The sequence below is a fragment of the Labrus bergylta genome, chromosome 2, assembly GCF_963930695.1.
Source record: "Labrus bergylta chromosome 2, fLabBer1.1, whole genome shotgun sequence".
NCBI lineage: Eukaryota > Metazoa > Chordata > Actinopteri > Labriformes > Labridae > Labrus > Labrus bergylta.
The window spans coordinates 2,184,945-2,209,026 of record NC_089196.1 but is presented as its reverse complement, the minus strand read 5'-3'; the positions used below and the strand labels follow the sequence as shown (position 1 = coordinate 2,209,026).

Genomic DNA, 24,082 nt, shown 5'->3' with positions numbered 1-24,082 from the left:
TACTGATGGACTCTTTACTCAGCAGCCTCTACCATCAGTGTGTGAATGTGTATGAATGGATGAGTTAATACTGATGGACTCTTTACACAGCAGCCTCTACCATCAGTGTGTGAATGTGTATGAATGAATGAGTTAATACTGATGGACTCTTTACACAGCAGCCTCTACCATCAGTGTGTGAATGTGTAGGTGTGACCTGCGGTGTAAAAGAGCTTTGAAGAGTCAGAAGAACAGAAAATAAATATACAAGCTCAAGTATATTTACCATTTAGCTCATGAATGGAACGTCACTGACTGCCTTTTTCTCCTTCTATCTATTCATCCACATCGGTAGGGATGCATTTCTCGGCATAAAACACAAAAACGTTCTCCTCCAGGTCGGTAGGGGGCGCGCCCAAGAAAACAGCTCACCGGAAGTACACATAAAGAGACAACAGCCTGCTTCAAAGCGGCGCACATTTATATTTACCTTCACCCACATCCACAACAGTGTGTTAACATTTTTCAACTCTAATTAGTTTCTATAACTCACTACATCTCGAGGAAGGCGACGGTTGAACCATTTAGAAGATGGGCCGGAGCAAAAGTCGGAGTCCTCCAAGACGAGGTAAAAAAAAAGACGAAGAAGAAACTCAACGCTGGTTAGCTTCATGCTAGCGACGTAAACATCTTGATACTGTTCGAGGGGATCCTCTTAGCTAATCTTTAGCTAAGTGGATATAAACTTACTTTACATTATATTTATACAGAAATATTGAGATTATTAAGTGCATCACATCCCAGAAAGCTCGGTTACATTTGTGTAAATACAAAGTGTATGCTAAGTGTATTTCTAGTAGATGACCTGAAACCTGTTTTCAGGTGTTTGGTTTGGTTCTTTAATTCAGTCAGTAAATCTTTATTTGTATAGTGCCAATTTAAAACACATTTTATCTCGAGTCGAGACAACTTACAAAAAGAGCAGATAAAAAGACCTTACTCATTGAATATTATGTTTAAAGACCCAACATGAATCCATCATGAGCCGTAAGCAACATTGAGCAAAGTTACAGTAAAAACTTCCTTTAAGAGGCAGACATGTTGTGTAAATCGTGGAAACCAGACTCATGATGATCAGACATCTGATGAAACTGCACCAGGTTTGAACAAATGTGAAGGAGGGATATGAGGCACGAGAGCTCAGGAGCTCCCATGAAAAGATGTGATTAATAAGATTTATGGTGACACAGAGGGAGAGAGGAGTTTAAGTTCCCCTGGTTGTCTAATGCATTGCTCATAGGCACCTCAGCAGTGCTCAGCTCACCTCTCCAGCTACCAGACCAATTTCCAGATTTGGTCCACACCTGGAATTGAACCGGCCACCCTCTAGTCCCCAAACCAAGTGCCTACAGACTGAACTTTTGGAAACAGCAATAAATGAGTGCTGAACCGGTCTCCTTGCTGGAAAGGGGGCTAAAGTCTCGTCAGTCGTTCGGAACCGGTTTGGCGACAAGTTAACACTTGCACTTTGACCCCAGTAGGGAAATCCAGATGGTTTTTGTTAAAACATTTTATTGATTAAATGAAATGTTTTCAATGATTTTGGTTATTTGGGTTTTTTGTAAGAAGTGAAAAAATCGATTCAAATCGTAAAGGTAGTTTGGTTTGAAAAAAATCTTAGATTTTATTTTTAGGCCTTATCATCCTATGGCTTACATGCAGATACTCTATACCAGTGGTTCTTAACTGGTGGGTCGTGAATGTGTGCCTGGACAAAAACGTGTGCAAAAAAGTCTTGGAAGTGTTTTTTTAAAGAAGTATTTTTTTTGCTTCTGTCACATGTCTTGTACCGACTGAGGTCGAAACTGCACAATTTTTCAGTAAATAAATCTCATAGGTAGAAAAATATCAGTCAGGATTTTTCAATGAGTAGTTGGGTCCTGAGTCTAAATGAGTTGAAAACCACATGTTAGGATTCGATCTGGTTTAATCTTATGATAAGGTGGAAGGGTAACAATATAAGAAAGTCACATGTCGTCTATGGAGAGTAAAACAGTGAACAGTGTGTGTTTGTCAGTTTGCCCAACATCTAATTATCTTACTGATGGTTCTCTTTCCTGCAGAGAGAAGGCGTTCCCGCTCAGCTTCACGGGACCGTGAGCGAAGGCGGAGGGAGAGGGAACGCTCTCGTTCTCGTGATCGGGACCGAGAACGTCGGAGAAGTCGCTCTCGCTCTCCTCACAGGAGGCGTTCAAGGTGAGGATGCACTCAATAACAAACAATGGTATGTGTGTATGTTTTTTTCTCAGCAGGAATTGTGTCGTGTGTGACTATTGATTCCAAACATCAGACACACCTGAGTGAAGAGCTGCGTGCTTCACTTCACACACATTCATCTGCAACCTAAAAAGATTTTTTAAAACAATTGTTATCACTCTCAGATGCGTTATTGACTCGTAACCTGTACTGAAGCCATCTTTGTGCTCCCTCAGCAGGTCTCCTCCTAGACGTCACCGCTCCTCCTCCCTCTCTCCGTCAAGACAAAAAGACCGAGACGAGCGCAAAGACGGGAAGGAAAAGGCGTCGAAACCCATTCAGATCTCAGGTATTAGACATATGTTATGACCCCCTATGTCTTATATAAATAAGGAAGAAATGCATCTTTTTAAAAAAAAAATCAAAATTCAACACCTCTTTCTGTTCTACAGCTGAAGACATGCAAGGCAAGACAGAGGAGGAGATAGAGATGATGAAACTGATGGGCTTTTCTACGTTTGACAGCACCAAGGTGAGGGTGTCATATGTTGTACCGCCACAGGGGGGTGCAGTTTATTCCAAACTGGGATTCTACAGTACATCTTTACTGAAGGTTGTCATGATACTGTTGTTTACATTGATGTTGGTGGGCCTGCTGTCTAAACTCTGATTTTTAACAAAGGTGAATATCTATGACATCAGAGCGTTATAGAGTCTCAGTGCACGTTGCCTCATCACATTGTGCTCACTAAAATGTGTTCCTGCCCTCTCCATGTTTTATTGATGGCCTGATGAAGGTCTTTCTTTGTCACAGTATTCATCGCCCTGAAACAACAATCTGAATTTGAAAGTTCAAGTGAGGGAGAACCTTAGTTGTAGGTAGGTGCAGTTTGATCTTTGAAGTCAGGGGTGCACAAAAGATGAAATCTAGAGGATGACATGTAGGCAAAGTGTCATGTCCCAGCTCATAGTCCATTGAGTGACCAAATGGAAACCTGGAAACTGAATCAACCCAAAAATCCCAACATGAACCAAATACAGATGACGGCTATAAGCGTGTCTGCACCACTCGTTAAAAAACCAGCCCGACACATCTCTACCCTGTTACTAAAAGCCGTGTTAAGGAAACACTCAAGGCAACGGAAAACAAAATAATTTGTCAAACGCTTTCAAAACGTTCAGCACCAAGGACAGCGCATGTCACTTCAGACGTATCGATTAAAGCTGTTCTCACATCTACGCACCGCAGTAAACATCAAGTAAACCATACAACATAATTACACTGATTTAATCTTAGATGAATCATTGCCATTGATTTTAGCCCCCATGTGACCCTGCTCAGTCCGCTTTATTTAGTTGTAGTTTGTATGTGTACTGCTACGTTGGGTTTATCCTGACGCCCCTTTTTTCTCTTTTTCTCTTTTTCTCTCTGTGGCTCGCGTACACATGGACGGGGAGGGGGCTCTACGAGGCACTGGTTGTTTCTTAACAGATAATCCTTTAGTTTTTAGTTCTCTTTTTCTCCCTCAGCAGAGCTCGTTAGTTTTACAAAGTGGAGATAACGGTGCTTTAATAATATCCACAGCTATGATTGAAATGTTGACCTTTGACTTGTGTCCACACCGGTGAAAAACTTTATTCAGCTCACCCTGAGACTTTTATTGACAAGCCTCTGCCTGTTGTGATTTGACTCATCAGCTCGCCAATACAAAACACCACACTTCAGTTTGTCCACCTTCAAAATAAAAGCACTAGATGTCATGTTAAGTATTTAACAGATGCAGTGTGGACAGCGAGCATTAGATGCTGCAACATGATATCTAAGACTTGTTAGTAGACGGTGTAACATATGAGACTTCTCTGGATGGGTTTGTAGATTTGTTTTTGGGCTGAAAAAATGAAGGAACCACCAGACAAAGCCTCGTATTAAACAGACAAATCCAGTTGAGCAGCTCTGCGTGAATCATCATCCTTCACAAAAGAAGTCAAAAAGTGACTTTTATAAGACAAGCTCCATGGCTAATATCATGTTTAATTTACATCATAAACTCTACAGTTCAGTCCTTCCAGCGTCTTTAAGTGTGTCGTGGTTTTCATTTGAGTCTGAGCAGCTTTAAGAGTTTCACTGTGAAGCAGCCGAAATGAGATGAGATTCAACTCCATCAGAACTCCATCAGCTCATTTTTTCTTAGTCCTTTTTATTAAAACAAACACCAGAGCGTTACGATGTGCAGTGTTTCCTCTACCATTATGTTAGGGGGGCGGCCCTGCCCCCCTTGAAGGTCAAGTAAAAAAAAATATTTATTTTTGGTCTTCTCGTGTCTTTATTGTAGAGATAGGATAGTGGATAGAGTCGGAAATCAGGGAAAGAAGTCATTTAAGGATACCTTTCCGATAGAAAAGGACAGCTGTCATTAAAAGTAACACATGAACATCAAGATTCCTTCAAGTGTTTGTGTCGGCGTGTCCCCCCCCAAAGCTGTAAACCTAGGGGAAACACTGATGTGTACATTTGGTGATTGACAATTTAGTCTTTAGATAGATAGACATTGAATACACCTTTGAGTGGTTTCACACTGGAGACCCGGGGATGGATCAGTGTACACTTGACCCCAAAGTCTGGTTCTTACCAGACTTATCGTACAAACATACCGTACTTGGGTACAGTGCCTGAGTCCTCTTGAAGAAGAGGTCAGGGGCAAGATTCATGTGTTCACTCGAGTACCGCTCACAGGAGATGTGAACGCAACCGTACTCAAACCAGGAAGTGGACTGACGTAATTCTAAATGTCTCCTGTCGCCTCAAAAACGTCATATCAGCGCAGCACTGACCTGCACAGTAGATGTGGATGTAGGAAGAGGGTCAGTGTTGGTGTCTCAGAAATAAAAAAAATAAAAACCATCCAGTTAGCAAAGTCAATCTGTGAGTGGTTGCCATGGTTTCTTTTTTTCTTTTTTTTGCTTCTTGGCAAACTAACTATGTGCATACTTCCACCTGCTGTGTCCGATGTGTGCGCATGTATACTCGGCTACATAACGATGTTATTAATATGAACGCAGACCAGCAGGGGAGGGGGACACGGTACAAGGCAGGACGAGACCCTCCTCTACAGTTCTATCTCTGACGTTTGCATTGACTTTAAATGTTTTGAAAAAGTTTTGTCTTTCAATGTTTTTTTTTTTTTCTAACAATGTGTTGAACAAACGTTGTCTTCAAACAGGGGAAGAAAAGCGCCGCAGCGGCCAATGCACACGCCATCAACGTGAGCATGAAGAGGAAATACAGGTACGTAAACAAGACGACTGTGCAGCATCTGAAACTCTGCTGACATGACCACCACACACACACACACACACAGAGTCACCTGAGATACACTGAAGAGATCTTTATGAAGTAACTCTTTGAACTTCCTGTGTTGATCGGGGGGGGGGGTGAGCCCTTTAAGAGTCAACCTGTCTTATTGTAGCCAATCACCTCTGCAGGTGTTTCTATGCAGACATCCCGGTTCTCCCATTGGTGCTCGGTGATGTAATCTGCAAGTGTTGCGACGGTAACAGTGACGCAATGTGTTTTTTTTTCCCCCACCTTATATATTTATTATTATTTCAGGCAGTACATGAACAGGAAAGGAGGATTCAACAGGCCGCTGGACTTCATCGCTTAGAAGACTCACCAGCTCACAGTGACCCCCCCCCCCCCCCCCCCGAGAAGATCATTTCTCCCCTCGAAGTCGTGAATAATCAACTGTTGTTTACTGCTCTTTTTTTTTTTTTCTTTCTGTGTTGTGTTATGTTGTGCATCAGACCTGTAAATAACTTTGAAGGTAAACATACATGTAAATAACTGCTTTCTGTTTGCCACAGCTGGATATTATTGATAGGAGAGCTGTAGTGTCTGGATCTGGTTATTTGAAATAAACCCTTTTTAAAAGTGTGTGTGGTTGTAGTCCTTTTTATATGAGAAATATTTATAAATATTTTGGCATCATTTTGCCTCTTACAAATGCAGGTTACAGTGTTACTGTAGATGTCCTGATACATGACTGAACATCTGTAAATGCATGAATGTGATATTAGTGTTGGAGAGCCGGGGCAACAGGCTTCAATCTGAGGATTTAGATGGTTTTTGTATCATTGTTAAAATAGCTGGAATAGCTTCATGTAATCTAATACACATAGTTCCAGATAAATGAATGGGTAAGGCTGATTCCTCATCCGGGGTAAAAGACTGAGAAGCATCTTTATGAGGATGAACTTGTGTCGGGTTGTTTTTAATGGGTGTCCCTGGTTTTTACATCATCAGTTTGTTGCAGGCATTTTAATGCTATCATGTCACACGGGAAGACTCGTGTTGCGCATGTGCGAAGATATGACAAGCGGTGAACCAATAGCAAACGAGCATGTGAATCTGGCCAATCGCTGAATGGGAAATAAGAAAACACCACAGAAGCCAATCATTGCAATACACCGCGAAACAAACAGCATGGCAGAGGGGGCGTGTCTTCAGTCGGCGGGCGTTGTCTCTTAAGCTCGTGCGCATTGTGACCAATAGCGAACAAGTTAGTCATAAAGCAACCAATGACGTTGCTCGAGTGTGTATCCATTGTGGCTCTCGAGTGTAGCTCATCCAATGGGAATTAGAACCAAAATGGCTGAAGCAGGCAGCCAGTTGCAGTCAAAGGTGGGTGCCCCCCCCTCTCGGCGAGCGACGGCTTTAACGTCCAATAGAAGCGCGATACGCTATTTCCAGTAGCCAATCATATCACAGCATACTGAAGCTTTTGAGGTACAGTAGTTGTGCTGTCGTCCTGATCAACAAGCCACTATTTTGGAAGCAGTTTGATAAACACTAGCTGGTTCTCCGTCGATGTCAATCGCTTATCTGCGATCTCAACGAGACGTGACAACTGAAACTATCCGGCATCGTCGTCCTGACTCAGTGTGAGGAAGAAAACGACGGTTTAACTTTTAAACAGACAGCTCGTTTTTCTCCGTGATATCAGAGCTCGTCGTCCGTGACAACCGAGCACAGAAACGGAGCTGACAGCGGGGTTCAATTCTGTTTTTTTTGTGTGATATTTTTAAAACGGCTAAGAACTTTTGACACTTTCTTGTCGCTAACGAAAGCCAAACAGAACAACAGCCGGCGTGTTTTTATTTTTTGTTACATGTCAGTCCACTATACTGTTTCTATTTGACAGCTAGCTGTTTTTTTTTGTCGACTGAATTTTGAACCATTAGCGTTAAGCCAATCAAGAAGGCAGAGCTGTGTTGCCATAGAAACAATCTTAAAGGAACGAGAGCGCTCTGATGTTGTGACGTTTGTTACAACCGTTAACTTTTAAAAAAACAGAACCCGTTTGTTACGCTGCAGGAGTTAACGGTTACACGTTACTGAAAATATTCAACTGAGTCACAGGAGCTGAAGCAGCCGGCTGTGTACATCCACGGGATCCCTCATCATCGGATTTTTTTTTATTATCATAACAATATCTGTGTTTTATTGTTAAAAATGGCGGCGATTGGACTGGTGCAGATGTTGATCGAAGCAGCCGAGTACCTCGATCGCAGGGAGCGAGGTAAAGTGTCATCAGATTGCTCTGTGTTGTTTTCCTGTGACATAACAAGAATGCAAATCACCCACGTTAATGCACACGTCTTTAAACCCCACAGCAGCTGTTTGGTGTCTTAAATGAAAGAATCGGGTCATGCATCAGATATAGAAATGATGAAGGATTGTGCACAACAAACCACCTACACACGCAGTATGTGCTCATCAGTCTGCAGGCATGTTTTGGGGATCAACTGCAAAAGTGAAAATAATACCCATGTTGTTTTTTTTTGTTTTTTTTGATGCATGCATATGTGGCAGCTGCAGTCAGATGTGCAGGGAGACATTGTTTTCATGATGGCCCCTCCTTTCCCTCTGTTGTGGTTTGCTGCTGGGGTTTATTTCAGTTCAAGATGACATCATGGTCCAGGCTGAGGGAGAAAACACCAGAGAAAAAAAGCTACTGCAGGGAATCCATTCATTGCATTCCTGCGCTGAAGCAAAAGAGCATTGCTGCTGAGTTTAAAATATTAAAAACGATTCCCTGTTGGTTGGGCTTCCTTTCCACTGTGGCTGTGTGTGTGTGTGTCATTTGCCTGATATCACAAACATGTGACCACTATGTTGTTTGTTTGTTTGCTTGCAGAAGCTGAACACGGCTATGCCTCCATGCCACCCTTCATCAGCAGCCGAGAGACGGAGAGCTTGAAAAGAAAGAGCAAAAGCAAGAAAAACACAAGTAGCAGGTAAAGGCCATTTGGCTCCTTGTGGGCAAAAAAATGTTTCCAGCGTCATTATTCAGCTTGGCAACAACAAAGCGCCCCATATCCCTACTGAGTGCAGAAGGATTAATCTGTTATTCCCTCCATTTCTTCTCCTCATAGTCTCATTTTCCCTTTGGGATAAAGAAATCATATTTTGCATTGTTTTTTTTTTTGCGCAGTTTTTTTGTGGCTTTGAAAATCTATTTCCTACCTGTGATATAACATTCAGCTCCTCTCCCACTACAATGAAAGGGTTATAATAATAACATGATACAGGCACAAAAAATTACATTGATTTCTAACACCAGTGCACAAACATTTGAAGCGTGTCATGGCAGTGTGTGTGTTGGTGCCTACATGACTCCTCTCCTTAAAGCCGTGTTTTCACTTCCTCTCGCCTTCTTTGAAGTGTGTGTATGACTGACAGCAGCAAACATCAGTCTTTGTTCCATAGTGAATGGCCACTCAGTGAAGGCAAAGTGGGTCAGTCAAGGTGACTGCAGAAGCCATGTCAGTGAGGGGAGGGAGGGAGGGGGGGCATGTCCTGATAACTCCAGACACGTCGTCAGAAACAAATAGTGTACATGCAGAGCCTGTGACCAGCAGTCCTTGAATCGGTCACATGAGGACACATACGTGTTACATCCACACCGATCGATGTGTGCTCATCAGGTATCAGGATTTTAGATCTCGATATGAAGAAGTGAGTTAATGCAGTCCCAGCCGGACTTCATGGCGTTTGTTATTAGCAGCACACGAGAAGCTCGGATAGAAATGCCAGGAAAAAAAAAAGATCCAATTAGTGTAAAAACAGAAAATTCATGTTTGGCAGACAAGATGAAAATATGGAGAGATTGTAATAAAGGCCGAAGAAAATAGATTTCTTTTGGGGTGACATTAGGGGGGCCTGTTTCTTCAGCAGATTCAACATTTAAAATGTGTTGCCCCTCACCACCGAGTGCCTCTTTTTCATCAGGGAGATAAACAAGTCAAAGTCAAAGATAAATCCCCCGCACAACACGTCGCGAGGCAATCGATTAAAGCGTACAATCCAAACAACTTGTTCGGTGGGACGCAGCGGCAGCAGTGAAATATTTTTGATGTAGCATAGCAACAGGAGCACTTTAGAGAAATAGTCAGGTCATATAAGGGGAGCTGTTAACCCTTTCAGTGTAGACTTGTGCATGTGGACTAGTCTAGCTCTGTCAATCACACACACACACACACTCCCACTGGGCAGAAGGCATTCCTCTGCCAGCTTCATGTGTTGAAATAAGCACATGCAGCACATGAGAGGTGAAGCATATAAATAGGTATCCACAGGCCTCTTACCTTCTGTAACCCAATGTACATCCAGCTCCACCATCTGTGATCTCTGAGATGGCTGCACTAAGTCATTAAATATGCTGTAAAGATGGCCGCCGGATATCTGATGATCGCTCCGTTTGCAAACTTTAATCCATTTTTATGAAGGTGTCTGAATCTGAAAGTGTGTGTTAGATAGATACTTTATTGATCCCGAGGGAAATTCAAAGCATCCAGTAGCAGGTTACAAAGACATGACATGAAACATTTGTTACAAATGAACCACAAAACCGACCCCCCCCATACATATATATTAACCTGAAAAAGAGATTTAAAGAGTACCCCTAGATGAATCCATTTTTTTAGCAATGTTTAAAAAGAAGGAGGATATATGTGTCTTTAACTCCACCCTCTGATGAAGAGGACATGTTGGTTCAGCCACAGAGAACGGTCGTCCACATCTCTGCAGGTGCACCATGTACGCCTTTTCCAACACGCAAACTGGTACGACAAGTCCCACCAGTTTAGCCACCAGGTCGTTTGACGGTGGTCCTGAAGTGTCTCCAAATGTTCAGAACTCAATGTATGGAGCAGACGAGGTGAAGCATGTATACAGGGCTTATAAATAGGGTCATGTATGGACTTGTTCCCCCTCGTAACCCAATATGTTTAAGATGCTTTATTATCAGCTGATCGTAGGTTAACTGCTCCTGACATGTGAGGCGTCCATACCTTCATATCAATCAAAGAAGTGAGTGGACTGCTGCTAATGCTACTCTCATTTCTGGTTGATCTCTTCATGATTTTCTCATTTAATTGTTGCGTTTAAAAAAAACGTTATTATTAGCGTCATGATTAGTGACGCAGCAAGTTGCACGATTCACACATCGATGAGTCCACCCAGTGAATGAAAGAAAGAGAAAGGTTAAACATTTCTTTCTTCTAAATGACCAAACGATAAGTACTGTGGCGGCTAAGATTGAAGAACGCTGCACAGAGACGTGGGGCTCTACCTGTGACCTCATTCATATCAGAATACAACTCAAAGTCCGGACTAACGATTGTTGATTTTATTCAACAAAAGAGTGAAAAATAATTCTTAACAAACGTCCAAGAGATGATGCTAATTAGTTAGTAAATATGCAAACCCGCTCGCTCTCTTTTTGTCTGCCTCCAGCCGCTTAACTGAACAGGTGAGATAAGGTCAAACCACGCCAACTGCAAATTTCTGGAAAATTTCATCAAACCACCAATGAATTGACTAATTAGATGATCGTTTAAAAAAAATCTGCTCTTTGAAAGGAGCTGAACTCCATCATGTGGGTAAAGAAATGTCAGCTGATCCTTAGGTGGAGGTCGTTTGTGCAGCGTCCTGAACAGGGGGGCAGGATGTGCAGCGTGTAGAGCTCAGAAGACGCCTCGACATGCTTAAGGAAGCTCTTTATTTTTAGGCACGCGTGGTGAAGACAGTGTGTGGGAGCAGCTCAGTGTGTGTGTGTGTGTGGAGTAGACCACTAGCTGCTGCAGACTCCTCCTTGTTTGCTGTCATTAAAACCTTTAAGCTTAGCGGCCTTCACGGCGACCGTTTGCTGTTGTTTAACTTGGAGGTTATGTCGGGCTGCAGCTGTGAGCACTTTATCAGCCGCTACTCATCACTACTGAAGGGCAGCACAAGCACTCCTGATATGAAGAAAGGTTTCTGCTCTGACCCTCAACACGCAGACCAGCTCTGTTGTCACTGGTGGAAAAGTGATTCTTTAATTGATCTGAAATGTAGGCCAGGCAGCCATGTTTGTTTGAAGTCAAGTCACACCAGCCCTCCCAGTTTCTCTTGTTTTCCCCGTGGTGTGGACTTATGAGTAGTGGGGGAAGGGAGTCACCCTGTCTATACAGTTGCAAGAAAAAGTATGTGAACCCTTTGGAATTTCTTGGTTTTCTGCATAAATTGGTCATAAAATATGTTCTGATCTTCACCGAAGTCACAACAATAGAATAACACAGTCTGCTTAAACTAAAACCACACAAACAATTGTATGTTTTCATGTTTTTGTTGAACACAACATGTAAACATTCACAGTGCAGCGTGGAAAAAGTACGTGAACCCTTGGATTTAATAACTTGTTGACCCTCCTTTGGCAGCAATAACCTCAACCAAACATTTCCTGTAGTTGCAGATCAGACCTGCACAACGGTCAGGAGGAATTTTGGACCATTCCTCTTTACAAAACTTTTTCAGTTCAGCAATATTCTTGGGAAGTCTGGTGTGAATCGCTTGTCCTGTTGCATCACCCATCTTCTGTTGAGCTTCAGTTGGTGGACAGATGGCCTTAAGTTTTCCTGCAAAATGTCTTGATAAACTTGGGAATTCATTTTTCCGTCGATGATAGCAATCTGTCCAGGCCCTGATGCAGTAAAGCAGCCCCAAACCATGATGCCCCCTCCACCATACTTCACAGTTGGGATGAGGTTTTGATGTTGGTGTGCTGTGCCTTTTTTTCTCCACACATAGTGTTGTGTGTTCCTTCCAAACAACTCAACTTTGGTTTCATCTGTCCACAGGATGTTTTGCCAGTAGTGCTGTGGAACATCCAGGTGCTCTTTTGCAAACTTCAAACATGCAGCAATGTGTTTTTTAGACAGCAGTGGCTTTCTCCGTGGTGTCCTCCCATGAACTCCATTCTTGTTTAGTGTTTTATGTATCGTAGATTCATCAACAGAGATGTTAGCATGTGCCAGAGATTTGTGTAAGTCTTTAGCTGACACTCTAGGATTCTTCTTCACCTCATTGAGCATTCTGCACTGTGCTCTTGCAGTCATCTTTACAGGACGGCCACTTCTAGGGAGAGTAGCAACAGTGCTGAACTTTCTCCATTTATAGACCATTTGTCTTACCGTGGACTGATGAACATCAAGAGATTCTTTTGTAACCCTTTCCAGCTTTATGCAAGTCAACAATTCTTAATCGTAGGTCTTCTTAGAGCTCTTTTGTGCGAGGCATGGTTCACATCAGGCAATGCTTCTTGAGAATAGCAAACTCAGAACTGTAGTGTGTTTTTTATAGGGCAGGGCAGCTTTAACCAACACCTCCAATCTGGTCTCATTGATTGGACTCCAGGTTGGCTGACTCCTGACTCCAATTAGCTCTGTGAGAAGTCATTAGCCGAGGGGTTCACATACTTTTTCCACCCTGCACTGTGAATGTTTACATGTTGTGTTCAACAAAAACATGAAAACATATAATTATTTGTGTGGTTTTAGTTTAAGCAGACTGTGTTTGTCTATTGTTGAGACTTACATGAAGATCAGAACACATTTTATGACCAATTTAATCAGAAAACTAAGAAATTCCAAAGGGTTCACATACTTTTTCTTGCAACTGTATGTGTAGTATATGTGTGCATGTGTGTCAGTAGTAGTGACTCCTCCCTCCCCCTCATCGCTCTCTCTCGTGTTTTCCCTCTCTCTCCTCACCTCCTCCTCCTCCTCTGTGTTTTTCCTGCTCACTCTCGGCAGGCAGAGGAGAGCACCAGCTCCTCCATTACATAGATGGAGTGTCCTCCCCCACCCGGCACACATACACACACACACACACACACACACACACACACACACACACACACACAGTGCACTGTAGAAATCATGGAGTGTTCTTGCCTTCCTGGTAGAGCAGGCCGTTGGAGTCTCTGTGAGCTCCCAGCAGCTCTTAGTTTCTCATCCTGTGTGTGCATGATGTGATGCTCTAAAGTCAAACAGGTGAATCTGTAAGAGACCAAAATTTAATCTAAAAGTTGTTTTTTCATGTCTTCTTGGCTTTTAACCCCTTCATCACTATGAGAAGAGAGGGAACAGATCCAATCTAATGTCTGTATCGGGTCTGATATCGATGTAATTTACATATCGGACTGACGGTGCCGATCCACTTCACACATCAAGAAAGATGAATTGGAACTTCTCGTGTCTGTTAAAATCATTTAAGATTTTTTTTTGGCTTTTTCTGCCTTTAATGTAGAGATAGGACAGTGGATTGTCGGAAATCAGGGAGAGAGAGTGGGGAATGACCTGCAGGCCACAGGCCGGACTCGAACCTGGGCCGCCCGCTTGGAAGACTACAGCCTCCATACATGGGGCGCATGCACTAAACACTGCGCCACCAGTGCCCCTAAAATCAGTTAAGATTTGAAAATGGTCTGGTGTGTAGCCAGCTGGAGATCCTCACCACTTGTTTGTTGATACCATGAAGACGTCCAGCTACTCAAAGCTTTGATGTTAAGGCAAAAAGGGTCAGTATGGCGTCAGACTCTGCTGCTTTGTTTGCCATTTTCTCTTTTTACGTAATTTCCTGCCGCCCTCCGGTCCAACAGGAAAGTCTCCCACTGTGAGGTGCACACTGTATGTGGAGGTGCATAAAGATATCCGGGGCTGGCTGCCCAGGAGTGTTAAAAGGCTTTAGTGCGGTGATGAAGGGATATGTAATCAGTGATGGATTCTAAATCAACATGAACAGAATCAGATGGATCTGTACATTAACCTGCACGTGTCATCATGACAACATAGACAGTATCTGACTGAATGCTAGCTGTACCTTGTGGTGTCCTGGCTGCATGAGTTTGGGGGGGGGGGCGGAGGGTTGTGGTGCAGGGGGGGCAGGGGGATTAGGGGTGTCTGAAATCCAGCCTGAATAACTGTGGATCATTCCCCTGCTAGCACTGTTATGTCACCATGCGGCTGTCTGCCTGGCACGGGAATGCACACCGGCTGGAGGTGACATAGACCTAAGAGGACCCAGAGCTCTAATCTGATCCCCCCTCACCTCACACTCGACATGCGTTACTGTTCACTAAGTTACGACTGAGGATAGTGAGAGACAGAATATGTAAGCTTGATGTATAAAAACATAAAACATGGAGAAGAATCGAGTGAGGAGTGGGAGTGGGAGTGAGAGAGAGTGAGAGAGAGAGAGAGAGAGAGAGAGAGTCCTCTGAGGATTCATTGCAGGGTGACCGTGTCAGGCCTAGCGGCACTGAAGGTGCACAGGGCTATTTTGGGACCTTGGTGGGGGTGTGGGGGTCAGGAGGTCATGTGGAGGTAGATAACAGTTCAGGAGTGGTGCAGGGATGTCCTTCATAGCCTACTCTCCCCCGATCACCGTCCATTTTGGTCTTTTTTTCAAGCAGGCACACAAGCACTCTCCGTCTAAAAGCAACCCCCTCTATCCCTCTCTGTTGTCTTCTCTCTCTCTCTGTGTCTTTTACTCTGCAGTGCAGGAGCCGCGCTGCCCACCAGCACACCTCCATCTCTCACTTTACCTTCAGTGCTGTCTTTACCCCACCCCCGCCTCTCACTGCTCCCGTACATGAAGGAGAATCAGACAACATTAAGGGGCACAGTCCCTTCCTCTCCTGCTCCTGGGCGTCTGTTAGTGGTTACCGTTGCTATGTTTACCCCTCCTCGTCCTGTGTCCCAATAAGGCTCCTCAAAACGCCCCTAGTCTCCTCCGTAGAACGTGGCCTCAGGCATCACAATACCCAACCTGTTCTTCTATTTTCCTCCAATCTCATTAAGTCAGCCGTTGTGGCTGCTCATAAACTCCCACACAGCCTTCTCTCTCTCTCTCTCTCTCTTGCTCGTCCCTGCAGTAAAGGCCTTGGTTTGCACAGAGAGGGAAACCTTACCGTGTGTAATCAGCTGCTCTCTTTATTAAGTGTCGTTTCTCATTGGTGTTTTTTTTGTTTTTTTATCTCTCTGCAGGTCTACGCACAATGAAATGGAAAAGAACAGGTATGTTGAAATGTCTGTGTGGTAGTGTGTATTCACGTGTGTGTATTTGTGATGTCACACACATAAAATGAAGTCTCAGATGAATGAGACTTCCTGATTTGATGAAGTCAAACAACTGACATCATCAAATCAGAAAGTCAAAGGACTACTGTATGTCATGGTGAGGATATTAGCACGCTGAGCTCAACGGGCTGCTGATCCAAAGTGCAGCCTTTACAGAGCTGCTACTGACACTATTTGGATAGATTTTAAGATGTACGCACACACACCTGCACCTTTGGCTTGTCTGGTCCGCCTCGCCTCTTTTGACAATTTACTGGGGCTGCTGCACAGGGAGCACCAGAGCTTGTTGGGGGGGGGGGGTTGGGGGGGTTGGGGGGGGGGGGGGTTCAGTGTCTTGGTCAAGGGCACCTCAGCAGTACCTGACACCTCCCCAGCCACCAGATCAACTGTAGCCACGCATCTGATGTTTCCTTGGGCAAGACACTTAACCCTAAACCTAGCAGCCTCTACCATCAGTGTGTGAATGTGTAGGTGTGACCTGCAGGCGTAAAAGAGCTTTGAGGAGTCAGAAGACTAGAAAAGAAATAAACAAACTCAAGTCTATTTGTTATTTACCAGCTTCCATCCTTTGGTCCACACCGGGACTTGAACTGTCGACACTGAGCTTCTGCTGCCTCCCCAATATTCATCAGCAGAATGTTGAAGACGCTCAGATAACATAACCCATGTTTTAAAACGCACATCGTCACCATCATCCTGAACTAAGAGTGCAGGAGAGCATCAGCAGCTGCATTAAAATATTCAAACAACGGCATAAGAAGCGCCGGTCTTAGGAGACGTCTCCACCAGAATCAGGAGGAAGAGATAAATCAGCTCAAAACAAAAACCATGTTTTTGGTTTCTCAGGCAGAGATGTCTATGGCTTGAACATAGACATGCTCTTGTCAACTGTCAGTGCTTCCACCCTGCCTGTGCTAGCTGATCCACAGCAGCAGCAGCTCGGTGGACGTTCCTGAATAATGTATCACAGCGTGCTCCTGCCTGGGATTTAGTCCTGTGCATGTTGTGGACTGCAGAGACACCTCAAGCCCTGCAGTCGGTCAGAATTACGACCACAGCCTGTCCTATTACACTTGAGAACATACATAGCCTTTGGCCAGTTTTCTCCCTCCACCAGGCGTTTGATGAGAGAGAGCAATCATAGGCACATAGTAAATTACTCTGTCTGCATGCAACCAGATCCCCCTTCCTCCTGTAAGATTGGCTCGGTTGAAATCTCCATACATACAAATTCCAATTTTGCACAAACCCCTTCTTCCCCCTCCCCCCTCCCCTCTGCTGCTGCACACAGAAACCAAAGTGTGTGCGTGTGCATCTTTGCATCCAGGAAACACGACTCCAGTAGCCTGTCACACCTTTTTTTTTTTACATGTAAAGTTCCTCCAAACTGGTCACCCGAAGTTACTGCAGGGGGGGTCAGAGGGCGAGGGTGAAGACAGTGGGGGGGATTTACTGCTGGTCAGTCAAAGTGCACCACCATGACCTCGTTTTTTTTTAGTTTGCAGTCGGTGTAGCTTTTGACAGGCGGCTAGAAGAGGAGCGATTAGGTTGCATCTGTTGTTATGCAACCAGCTCCACTCGGATGTTCACCTTATTTTGGCTGTAACATACAAACACTGGAATAAGGGCAGAGAAATGTAGGTTTCTCGCCTGCCGCTGATCACACACACGTTTGAAGCTCCACATACATTTTCTCCCCCTATTGACACAGTGCTCTCCAGCCACACTGAACCAGAATAACCTGTAGCACTGTGTGTTTCCAGCCACGCCCCCGCAGCCACTTCCTCGCCCTCAGACGCCATGTGACCCCGAGCTATTTCATGAGTCTGCTGCTTGTCAGTGTTGTTTGACAAACATTAGCTAGCACTGCTGATCCCTTATTATGTCAGAGCAACACGGGCACGTCCATGTTATGTAATAACAGTGAGCATGCCCTTTGGACCGAGTCAGCTGAGAAACAGCCACTCGTTCTCCACCGCTGATTACTGCTCTGAATGGGCGTGCGGGGGAGTCTTTTTTCAGTGTGTGTGTGTGTGTGTGTTTGGAAAAGGCCATGAGGTGAGAATATATTTATTCTCCCACAGTCCAATCAGTCTCCTCCTCCTGTCCGTGTGTCTGATTTGAATAAAGTCTTTGAGGCAGTGACACTCACATCAGGATCACCTGCAGCAGACACATAAATGAGCAGCTCATCCAGCGTGTCCTCAGCTGCCCCCAAAAAAAAAACACTTCAACACTCCCTCTCAGGACGAGTGTGACGTACACACGCCTACTCGCTGAGGCACACACACAGGCACACAGACACGTACACACTCCTGCAGCCGGAGGTGTGTGTGTGTGTGTGTTGTATAACAGCAGGGTCAAGTGGTCACAAACACCCCCCAGGACCTCGGCACACTGCCCGCGCTGCCAGCTTAGAGGGTCTCTGAGTTATGAGCAGGGGGTGGGGGGGGAATATTTGATCACAGCAGAATATTTGATCACACTGAAGTCACATCACGCCCCCCAGACGGACAAAGCCACATGTGCATAAGAAGAACGATCGTAGAGCTCATGCACACTTATGTCTGATATTCATTTCCATGTGCATTCATCCAGAAGCACTGCTGGTTTCTTATAACGGCTGAAGAACCTGAACCTGTCTGTAGCTTTAAGACACAAGTCTTTAAAAATCTGCTTGAATATCAAAGGCTTAATATGTGATTTTTCATAGAAATCAAGTATCTCCTCTGAAAATAACTCTGTGAGTCATGACTGTCTACAATGGGTGTAACACCCGAGTCCCACTGTCTGTGATGTTTTCAGAGTCCTATCTTCAGTTTGTTTACATCGCCTGGACGGCCGGCTGACTCCTCCCCTCACATATAAAAGTTGTTTAATTGAGGGACTAGAGAAAAGAAGAATAACATACTGTACTCACTGCTTAACTGTGTTTCTAGATCACGCTCATTTCAGGTAAATTTACATGCAGTGTGAAGATACGAGCATAATAAAGATTGCTAGCATTAGCATGCTAACACAACAATGCAGCGCAAGTTGTTTTGGTTTCATGCTGGTGCTCAAGGGCGACATCTGCTGGATCAAAAAATCACATATAAAGCCTTTAACCACATGTAACATTTGAATGCAGGGCGATACTCTAATGCAAAGGGTTCATTTGATTGGTCGAGACAGAAAGGGGTCATTTTTGGTGCATTTAGGTGTTGTCGGATACATCGGAAAAACAAGTTTCCGAGTTGTAAAATGCACATGAACGCCTGCTCAAGTTGGACCAACAACTCGGAAACTCGGAAAATAATCAGGTACCTGACTTCCTGACTTGACGTCACAATCGTCATCACGTGGGGGGCAAAATATGTTTAGTTAATGGTATACTTTTTATTAATTCACGTATTGCACATCAGCTTTTTGCTCAACAGTCACATTCCACTGATCTTCTTCCTAGCATCAACACTGTTTTTCTGCTGTTGGTACGACATTCAGACTTGGTGCCGAGCAGCACCTGAATGCAGCATACGATGCTGTTCATTTGTGTGTGGGCGTTCACATACCTGAGGCCACCCCTCCATACGTCAGGCTTCTTGAGAAAATGTCTGATGTTTGGACGTCGTCTCCACATAGAAACAACCACCACATAACTCTCTCATTTATTAAAAAAATCCCATAAACAAGCACACACACATTTTGTTTTCACACGCGCACACATGACAGATGGCACTTCAGTGAACACACCTGCTTAGCTTAAATGAAGGTCTGTGAGCTCGAGATGGCGTATCATGGTCCTGATCAGCAGGAAGTTCTGAAGCTCAAACGTAGTTCAACAGATTCTCTTTAGAAAACTGCATCCAGAAAGCTGCAGGTAGAAAAGTTGGGAGGAGGAGTTTAATGTCAAACGTCTACTCATAAATCCATGATTCACCTTCCATGTTTTTTTGTTTTTTTTAGTGTATCTGATGTGAAAGAAGTGATTTGAGTTTAACGTTTAGTTCTCTGTGATTCTTCTCCTCCACAGACGGGCAAATCTACGGCTGTGTTTAGAGCGCTTGAAATCCCTCGTTCCCTTAGGACCCGATGCTAACAGGCACACCACGCTCAGCCTGCTGATGAAGGCCAAAGATCATATCAAGGTGTGTGTATACGTGTGTGTGTGATTTGAACTCACCTTATCTGTGTGAAGAGGTCAAGTTGGTGGTGGATGAGTATGTCAGCATTTGTGTTTGAAGATTAAATATCTGAGATAAGCTACTGGTGGAGAACACACACACACACACACACACACACTCTCCTGACGTGTTGTCTCTGTATCTCTGCTCCGCTGTAGAGGTTAGAGGAGGGCGATAGGAGAGCTCAGCACACCTTGGAGCAGCTACAGCGGGAGCACAGACACCTGAGGAGGCGTCTGGAGCAGCTGGGCGTGGAGAGGACCCGCATGGACAGCACCGGCTCCACCCAGTCCGACAAGTCCGACTCTGATCAAGGTTAGTCACACCTCACACGGACACGCACCAATAATACACACACAATGCTTTAACCATTAACTTGTCCATGAAGAAGTCGCAGCAGGATGACAAAGTGCACAAATGAATCACACAGATGTGTAAAATGGTTTGTTGTTCCCTGTGCTCAAACAGAGGACCTGGACGTGGACGTGGAGGGGACGGACTACCTGCTGGGTGACCTGGAGTGGAGCACCAGCAGTGTGAGCGACTCAGGGGACGAGCGGGGCAGCCTGCGCAGCAGCTGTAGTGATGAAGGCTACTCCAGCGCCAGCCTGCAGCGCCTGCAGGACACTCAGGGGACAGACAAGCAGCTGGGCTGCAGCCTATAGACAGCACCGGTCACCAAGCCAAACAACAACCTCCTCCCCTCAGCCAGACCTCACCCACGTTGTCTCCCTGTTTCCTGAACCCCCCCCCTTTCTCCCTTCCCACCAGGACCGATCGAGTCCAGCCAGGGTCCTGCAGACTTACTGTCCTCGTTTTGACTTCCGTTCAGACTGCAGCTCCTCCAGTGAGACGGCCGCCACATCCAGCACATCATCAGCGGTCTCTCTTTAGGGTGTCACCACCATTCAATCAAAGGAGGATTTTAAAGACAGCCCCCCCCCTTCCCCCCCGCCGCCCGTCCCCTCCCTCCGTCCCTCCATCAGTCCTTCAGAAACACAACTTTCAGCCTTTCAGAGAATGTTACCACACAATCCCTCTGCCTCTTTTTCTATGCCTCAAGAGCCATGGGAAGCACTTATGAGATTTCACCCTTACTGAAAACACACACACACACACACACACACACACACACATACACACACACACACACACCTGCATCGCTCCTAGTTGTCCTAGTGAGAAAGAGTCGTCCCAAAGGTGTGACACTGAGGTGATGCGGGGCCTTTTTTTCTGCCCTGCTCACCATGTGCATGATCTTTTGCACTTAAAATAGATTTTTAGTTTTTTTTTAATAATTGCTGTATCTTAATAACTAAAGCCACTCCCCCCTCCCTACAGCTGTGAAGATGAAGCGTCATCTGCAGAGTTTGATGTCACACTGTCGGGGCCGACAGCAATATATATCCTTTTAGTATTGAGGCTTTTGGTGGGCAGACGTGTAACTAGCCCGTCATTTACCGTCAACACTCGGCATCCAGAGAAAACAAAAAAGAAGAGAGAAAAAAGTGCAGCATGAGATTGTGTATGGGTTCGGGGGAATATGTGGGAGGGTAAAGTGGGTGGGTTTGATGTTTTCTGCCTCTCTCTGATGACGGTGGCGTTTTTAACTGCATCCTTTTCTCATAGCGTGTGTATGACTGGTTACAACAGGGGTCACTAGCCGGGTTTGGAAACGAGAAACACCAGCCGCCCAAGCCGAACGCCGGTATATTTAGGCAGGTGCTGGTACATTTTTGGTACACTACTTCTTCACTGCCCCATTCAGCAGGTATTAATAGAAAAGAAAAAGGACAGCAGAGCCGAGAGAGGCTGGAGCACATTCCATTATGTAGAGAGGACGGCCAGGTGAGAGCCAGACGAGAGCATTATTTTCTGACTGGATGTTCCTGCCAATTATTTATGAAGGGAGAGTTGAGTCTGAGGCGAGCCGCGTCAGCCTAAAAAAAAAAAAAGAACCAGAAGGCTGTGACTGTTCATTGGGAACAAGCGAGATGTTTTCCCCCTGAAGAGCGGTTTAAAAGTGCGAGCCACAGATCGGCCTCCTTTGCCTTGCCTACATAGCTATTTATTGTTTGTGCAGAGATGTACGCCGTGTAATGTAAATAGTTAAAGAAAAGATCTCTATGTCTATCAACAAATGTATTTATTAGATCGACTTGGATATATAGATGAATATAGTATATGGATATATTTATTAGACAAAAGCTTTTTGTTCTTGTGAGGTTTCTTCAGAGTTTTCCCGCGTGTAGTTTGTCCGCACAGCCTCGTCCATCTATCGAGTATTTAGAAACGTCTTTTTGTGCCTCGAGGTTTTTTGGTGTCTGTTTTTGGATGTCGGCGCGGCGCTCCGAGAAAACGAAACACTTTCTATGTGATTGACCTTCAATTTTTGTTTTTTTGGGGTTGTTTCAAAAGCCGCTCGGCTTCTATAACTGGGAATAAAAGGACAAAAAAAAATCTGAATAATTTATGAAAATGTGAATTAAAAAGTATAAAAGTGAGCGGAGGTGGCGGTGGGTGCTGTGAGGTGGGGCGCTGCCTCTGGTGTCTATCTCTGTGCTGAGGATTCTAAAACAAGATGGCTGAGATTTTTTAAGCGCCTTCGGTTCTGATACGTAACGTCCGGGTGGAGGACTGCAGCTCCTTTTTGAATGTACAGTAGACGTGGTGCAGCGTAGAGCCACAGGACGCTCCCCCGCTCCACCTCCTGCTCTAAAGCATGAGAAGAAACCAGAAAAATAGTTAAAGGATTGTTTAGTCTTTGAGTGTGGAATGCTGCTTATATTTTTTGTGTCGAACTGAAAATGTTTTTTAAGCAGAGAGGGGGTACTGTTTGGCTGCATAACGAGAGGGGGTGGGGGGCTTCAGGGGAAATGTATTTAAAGTGAGGTGTGAGAGGGCAGGTGTGTTCACTGAAGCGCCATCTGTCAGTGCGTGTGTGTGTGTGTGTGTGTGTGTTTACCTCGTCACTGTCTTCAGAGAGACTTTTTTGGGGGAGGGGGTGGTTGAAAATAAATTGTATGGCTATGTTTCTGTTTTATGAGTTTAATAGTCAATGCAAAAAAAAAAGACTTAACCTAAGCATTAACGTCTGTCCTCGGGAGTCTCCACTTTTCTCCTTTTTCCACCCACGGTCCTTTGTCTGTCTTCCACCAGTACAGTGTGTGTGTGTGTGTGTGTGTGTGTGTGTGTGTGTGTGTGTGTGTGTGTGTGTGTGTGTGTGTGTGTGTGTGTGTGTGTGTGTGTGTGTGTGTGTGTGTGTGTGTGTGTGTGTGTGTGTGTGTGTGTGTGTGTGTGTGTGTGTGTGTGACTCCCTCCTCCAGATGCTACGTTGGCATCTGTGGTGGGGGGCGGTGCATGTGTCAATGATGCAACCATTGCTCCTCATCTCCATCCCCCCCCCCCCTCCAAAGACCCTGGTGCTCTCAGCATCTGCCTTAAGAAGCAGGTGTGGAAACTCTCAAAGAACAAGACTTCTTCAGTCAGACCAGTTGTTTAAGCTACCGGTTTCAGCATCAGGGGGGAAAAGTCCTCTTCATGTGTATATTTTGAGTTTTTATGCACAATGTCTCCCTGCGTCCAAAGCGGCTAACGACGCCTTAAAAAAAACAGACGCACATGTACAACCTATATGAGAAGGAAAAAGATACATGAGAGTGTGTATGATCTGTTTCAACGAGGGGCAATTCCTTTTTTTTTTTTTCATGTGGCGGTCTCAGGCGTGGTGCTCTTCATGCATTTCACAGTTTTAACACACAAACACTCTGTGCACCACAGCTCCATGAACATCCTCGTCGCCTGCCTTTTTTCTCCGCAGGAAGGTCAAAACGTCTGTTTAATAAAGGAGGGCGTTTTTGTGCACTTACTTTTTAAAGAATTGGAGAATTTGGACACTGTCCTCTTGAAAAAATGTTGGCAACAAACCCTTTGAATATGAATTGTGGAGCAGCAATTTGTATTAAGCGTTGATATGAAAAGAATAAAAGATTTGAAACCCTTGTTTACCTTACCTATCACCTCTTCTGTGTCTTTATTTACGGACAAAAGCATGAACCGTTCTTAAATCCATGCAACAAATGATTGCTTCAACCCCACCCACCAGCTCCTCGCACAATGAGTAATCTTCATGTCGAGGTGGAATCGACAGTAATGAGGAGGGCAGATGAAAGAAAGAACAGTGCGGCGCGGGGGGGGGGGGGGGGGGCTTCAGAGCCCTGTTT

The 24,082-nt window shown here is 44.7% G+C and overlaps 2 protein-coding genes and 1 long non-coding RNA gene across 4 annotated transcripts; 2 read left to right on the top strand and 1 right to left on the bottom strand.

Annotated features, from left to right (window-relative positions):
• The first annotated feature begins 406 nt into the window (after positions 1 to 406).
• Positions 407 to 6,169, top strand: snrnp27 (small nuclear ribonucleoprotein 27 (U4/U6.U5)). 2 transcript variants are annotated; one of them, XM_020636335.3, is made up of 6 exons: positions 407 to 607; positions 2,103 to 2,235; positions 2,475 to 2,584; positions 2,688 to 2,767; positions 5,457 to 5,521; positions 5,846 to 6,169. In XM_020636335.3, exons 1-6 carry the CDS (start codon positions 571 to 573, stop codon positions 5,898 to 5,900), a joined length of 480 nt encoding a protein of 159 aa, XP_020491991.1. In that variant the 5' UTR covers positions 407 to 570; the 3' UTR covers positions 5,901 to 6,169. The 2 variants fall into 2 exon arrangements, with proteins under 2 accessions (XP_020491991.1, XP_020491989.1); XM_020636333.3 differs by having other exon boundaries at positions 409 to 607; positions 2,472 to 2,584.
• Positions 6,170 to 7,024: 855 nt separating this feature from the next.
• On the top strand, positions 7,025 to 23,871 carry mxd1 (MAX dimerization protein 1). Its single transcript, XM_020636381.3, has 6 exons — positions 7,025 to 7,814; positions 8,433 to 8,532; positions 15,604 to 15,633; positions 19,709 to 19,823; positions 20,018 to 20,174; positions 20,328 to 23,871. Exons 1-6 carry the CDS (start codon positions 7,748 to 7,750, stop codon positions 20,522 to 20,524), a joined length of 666 nt encoding a protein of 221 aa, XP_020492037.1. The 5' UTR covers positions 7,025 to 7,747; the 3' UTR covers positions 20,525 to 23,871.
• LOC136182385 (uncharacterized) lies at positions 19,328 to 20,034 on the bottom strand. Its single transcript, XR_010668636.1, has 2 exons — positions 19,859 to 20,034; positions 19,328 to 19,549 (listed from the first exon to the last, which is right to left on the bottom strand). It is a non-coding gene; the product is annotated as an uncharacterized lncRNA (long non-coding RNA).
• Positions 23,872 to 24,082: the final 211 nt, after the last annotated feature.

Bases quoted from the DNA above. Each gene is read 5' to 3' on its own strand.
- snrnp27 (XM_020636333.3), top strand. From the start codon at position 571: ATGGGCCGGAGCAAAAGTCGGAGTCCTCCAAGACGAG. The intron at 2,236-2,471 runs GTGAGGATGCAC...GTGCTCCCTCAG, and splicing joins CCTCACAGGAGGCGTTCAAG to CAGGTCTCCTCCTAGACGTC. The intron at 5,522-5,845 runs GTACGTAAACAA...TTATTATTTCAG, and splicing joins AGCATGAAGAGGAAATACAG to GCAGTACATGAACAGGAAAG.
- mxd1 (XM_020636381.3), top strand. From the start codon at position 7,748: ATGGCGGCGATTGGACTGGTGCAGATGTTGATCGAAGCAGCCGAGTAC. The intron at 8,533-15,603 runs GTAAAGGCCATT...ATCTCTCTGCAG, and splicing joins AAGAAAAACACAAGTAGCAG to GTCTACGCACAATGAAATGG. The intron at 15,634-19,708 runs GTATGTTGAAAT...TCTCCTCCACAG, and splicing joins AATGAAATGGAAAAGAACAG to ACGGGCAAATCTACGGCTGT.